Below are 3,618 nucleotides of genomic sequence, written 5' to 3' on the forward strand. Positions count from 1 at the left end.
TTATTTTTTTTGTTATAATATTGGTGTTAATGTTCACTTTATTTTAATTTAAGAGGTCATGTATATTTAAGTTATATTTATTTTGATTTATGAATGTTCCATTCAAAATTGTTATTAAAAAGGCATGTACACCATAAAAGATGACTATTGAGGTCTATTGTAAGGAATGTTAGTGTTATATCAAATAGTGAATTCTACTGCAGCAGAATGTTGCAGTAGAATTTGCAGTCTGCACAGTGTTATATTTTCACCTCTCAGTGTCAGTAAATATTGTGTGGTTAGTATTGGACTACAAGATAGATGCAACATATGTAAATACTTTAATGTTCAACTTCAGCACTTCACATGTCAAAATCTAAGCAATGTACTTACCTACCTAGGTAGAGTTATTTAAAGCATAAATGAGTCGGTTGGGTTCTGGAGGTGTGGTTACAGCATTGTGCTTGGTTGGCGCGGCCTGTGCCTGGTGGTGGGGCCCAATGTGATATATTTTCATGGGGCACAAAATCCCTGGCGGCGCCGCTGAGATTGGGCCGGATTCTCTAAAGTACCGCAGTCTCTTCTCCTAAGTCCTTTTGAATTCTCCTAACCACTATCCCTTAACCCCATGACGTTTCACTCAGAGGTCAAGGAATAGACGATAGGGTTAGAACTTAGGAGCTGATTTTTTGACTATTCGACTGCAGCCTCGGTTAACTTTCAATAGTGAACCTGTATACTTATAATACCTACAAGAATGACATACATTTCCTATTCGCAGGTGTAGCCTTCACAATAAAAGCACAAACAATGCCTCTTTAGCATAGACTGCATAAAGCCCTTTAAATTAATGTATCTTGATTTTGCTTTTCTCATTTCTCAACCGTGAACCAACAAGGGAAAGGTTCAGTGCTCTTATGTTGTACTTTCTTCACTTGTTGGAGGTCACGTGTGCATTGGTGTCATTTGGGGACACTCAGGGACAAAACAAGTATTATGAGGTGCTCTAAAAGCCATGCGTCTGCAGTGTATATTTTGTCACCTTTAAAGTCTTAAGTTTAGATTTAGAGCCTAAATTATGTTGTTTTTTAAAACTCTCTCTCTAACACAGTAGGCTATATTAGAAGACGGAAGAAGAAATGGAACAGTATCTTTTACTTTGAAAAACTCACGGCACGAGTTGATCTTATTGTATTAGTTTGTTTGAGGCTAATCGGGCAGATGTCGGGGGAGGCAGTGAGGTGAAAGAAGATTGCAACACAGCAGAGAGTTGACGGGGGGGAGGAATGAAGCAGAAACACAGCAGCGGAAACTCTCCTGTCACTCAGTTCAACGGAAGTGGAGCTCGAGTAAAGTCGGTCCGCAACAGGTGTTTTGAGTGACTCCTCAGCTCAGAAGTTTTAGGATAGTAAAACAAAAGTTTTAATTTGGTAGAAAAGTACCAACATGTCAAAGCTCCGCCCCAGACAGTGTGTGCTGGAGAAAGGGTCCAGTGGCTACGGGTTTCACCTGCACGGAGAGAAGGGCAAGACCGGACAGTTTATCCGGCTCGTGGAGCCAGACACTCCCGCCTCCGCAGCCGGGCTTCTCGCGGGCGACCTTCTGGCCTTCGTGAACGGAGAGAGCGTGGAGGGCGAGAGCCACCAGCAGGTTGTCGCGAGGATCCGGGCCACCGCCGAGGCTCTGGAGCTTATCGTGGTGGACTCCGAAACGGCCGAGCTGTTGAAGAAACAAAACCTCCAGTGCCGGAAAGAGTTCGTCACGGAGGGGATTCCCCTGCCTGGCGGGGACAGCGACTCTGAGCACGGGGACACACAGAGCAACGACACCCCGAGGGAATGCACCCCTGTCCCGCCGGAGAATGGGGATGCTGGCTCGGAGAGGTCGGAGAGGCTGAGTGTCAGCTCCAGCACTAAGGTACCTTACTTAGTCTGGACTAAACTTATTATGTACATAATTCATAATTATATTGTGTATATTACATTATGGAACAGCAACGGGAGACACAAGCCTTGTCTCTGCTTTAGGCTCTGATGAGTCACACTAACAAGGTTGACCCTTCGGTCAGAAGGTCAGCCCTTAACCTCCCGACCTGTGAATAAGCGATCCTTGTGACTACATCTTCTATCATGTCATTTTATATAAGGACACTATAATAATGAAGTCAAAAAAAGAAGTTAGAAACTTGACCATGAAAATGTATTCTTGGCCTTTTGAATCAGTGTGTGTTACAAAACATTCTTGACTGTTTTTAAAAGTCTATTCATTTTTATCAACTGTAAGTTTCGTTGCAAACTATCCAGGCTAAGTTTTTCATTCATTGCATAACTAGACAGTAGTTGTGCATATGACATGACAGGGGTGCTGCATATTTTGCATTCTTTTAATAATCTTAAAGGGGACCTATCATGCAAAATGCACTTTTTGATGTATTTTACACATAAATATGTGTCCCCGGTGTGTCAGGGAACTCACATGGCGTCAGAAAATAAAATCCTCTCTCTTTTCCTCCAAACCCAAATCTAAAAAAACGGAGGTACAACGGAGCTGATCCAGATTTGCGTCCGATATGACGTAATATCGGCAATGCAGACCCACGACACTATCAGAAATTTGCTATAATAAACAATGCCCGACTGTTTTGGACGTAATATATGAAACATGATGGCATTTAAAGGTGTGGTAGGTAAGTTTGAGAAACCGGCTCGAGACTTTTTGTTATATTCCATGGAATGCTCTTAACATCCCGATAGCAATGAATATCTTAAGTGCTTTGACAAAAAATCCATAAAACAATGTCAATACTGTAAAAAGCACGACCAATCATCTGAGCCGGCCCCGCTAAAATAACTGGATTGCCTACCTGCCTGTCAGCCTTCCATCTGTGCACAAACTTATCTTGTGCCCTCATTGGTCATGTGCACGTTTGTGTGTGTTGGGGGAGGGGCTCTGTAAGGAAGTGGCAGATTTGTTCCGGCTGTGTATTTTAAAATTATAGCGCACTCGAGCTGGTTTCTCCAAAATTACCTACCCCACCTTTAACTCGGGGAAAAGTAAGGGAGGTGTGTGTCATGATAAACAATAACTGGTGTACAGATGTGAGGATTATTTCTTCTGACTGTTCCCCCCATTTAGAGCACCTCATGATCACATGCCGGGATTTTCACCTCCCGAGAGAATTTACATCTGTTGTGATTACAGCAGTGTATATTCCGCCGCTCGCCAACAACAACACAGCACTCGATCAGGTGTTTGGGATTATCAACAAGGCCAAAACTTCACGGCCAGAGGCGGCGTTCGTTTTTGCCGGGGATTTTAACACCGCTAACATGAAGAAGGTCCTGCCGAAGTACTACCAACACATCAGCTGCCCCACGCGCGGGGGAAAAATACTGGGAAACATACTGGACCATGTTTATGTTTCATCCATAGTCTCTAAATAACTTATTTCACGTATATATGATATTTAGGCTCTCTGGTCTCATCATACAACTGCAATGAAAAAAGCACCAGGAGAGGCAGCCATAACCTCTGCCGCACAGAAGGGGGCGCACATGAGCCCACAGGTTCTTGTTGCTACTGTTATTCTACGCAGAGACGGTAGACGCGAACAACAAACTAGACTTTTTCAAACTACAG

At 43.4% G+C, this 3,618-nt stretch overlaps 1 protein-coding gene across 1 annotated transcript; it reads left to right on the top strand.

Annotated features, from left to right (window-relative positions):
• Window positions 1-1,202: 1,202 nt before the first annotated feature.
• LOC104955061 (Na(+)/H(+) exchange regulatory cofactor NHE-RF1-like) lies at window positions 1,203-1,896 on the top strand (the record flags this gene model as incomplete). Its single annotated transcript, XM_010782286.1, has 1 exon — window positions 1,203-1,896. A coding segment is annotated over exon 1 (471 nt), but the record flags the coding sequence as incomplete, so codon positions are not given.
• Between the last annotated feature and the right edge of the window lie 1,722 nt (window positions 1,897-3,618).

This window comes from Notothenia coriiceps, unplaced genomic scaffold (assembly GCF_000735185.1).
Source record: "Notothenia coriiceps isolate Sejong01 unplaced genomic scaffold, NC01 NC01_scaffold00024553, whole genome shotgun sequence".
Classification (NCBI taxonomy): domain Eukaryota; kingdom Metazoa; phylum Chordata; class Actinopteri; order Perciformes; family Nototheniidae; genus Notothenia; species Notothenia coriiceps.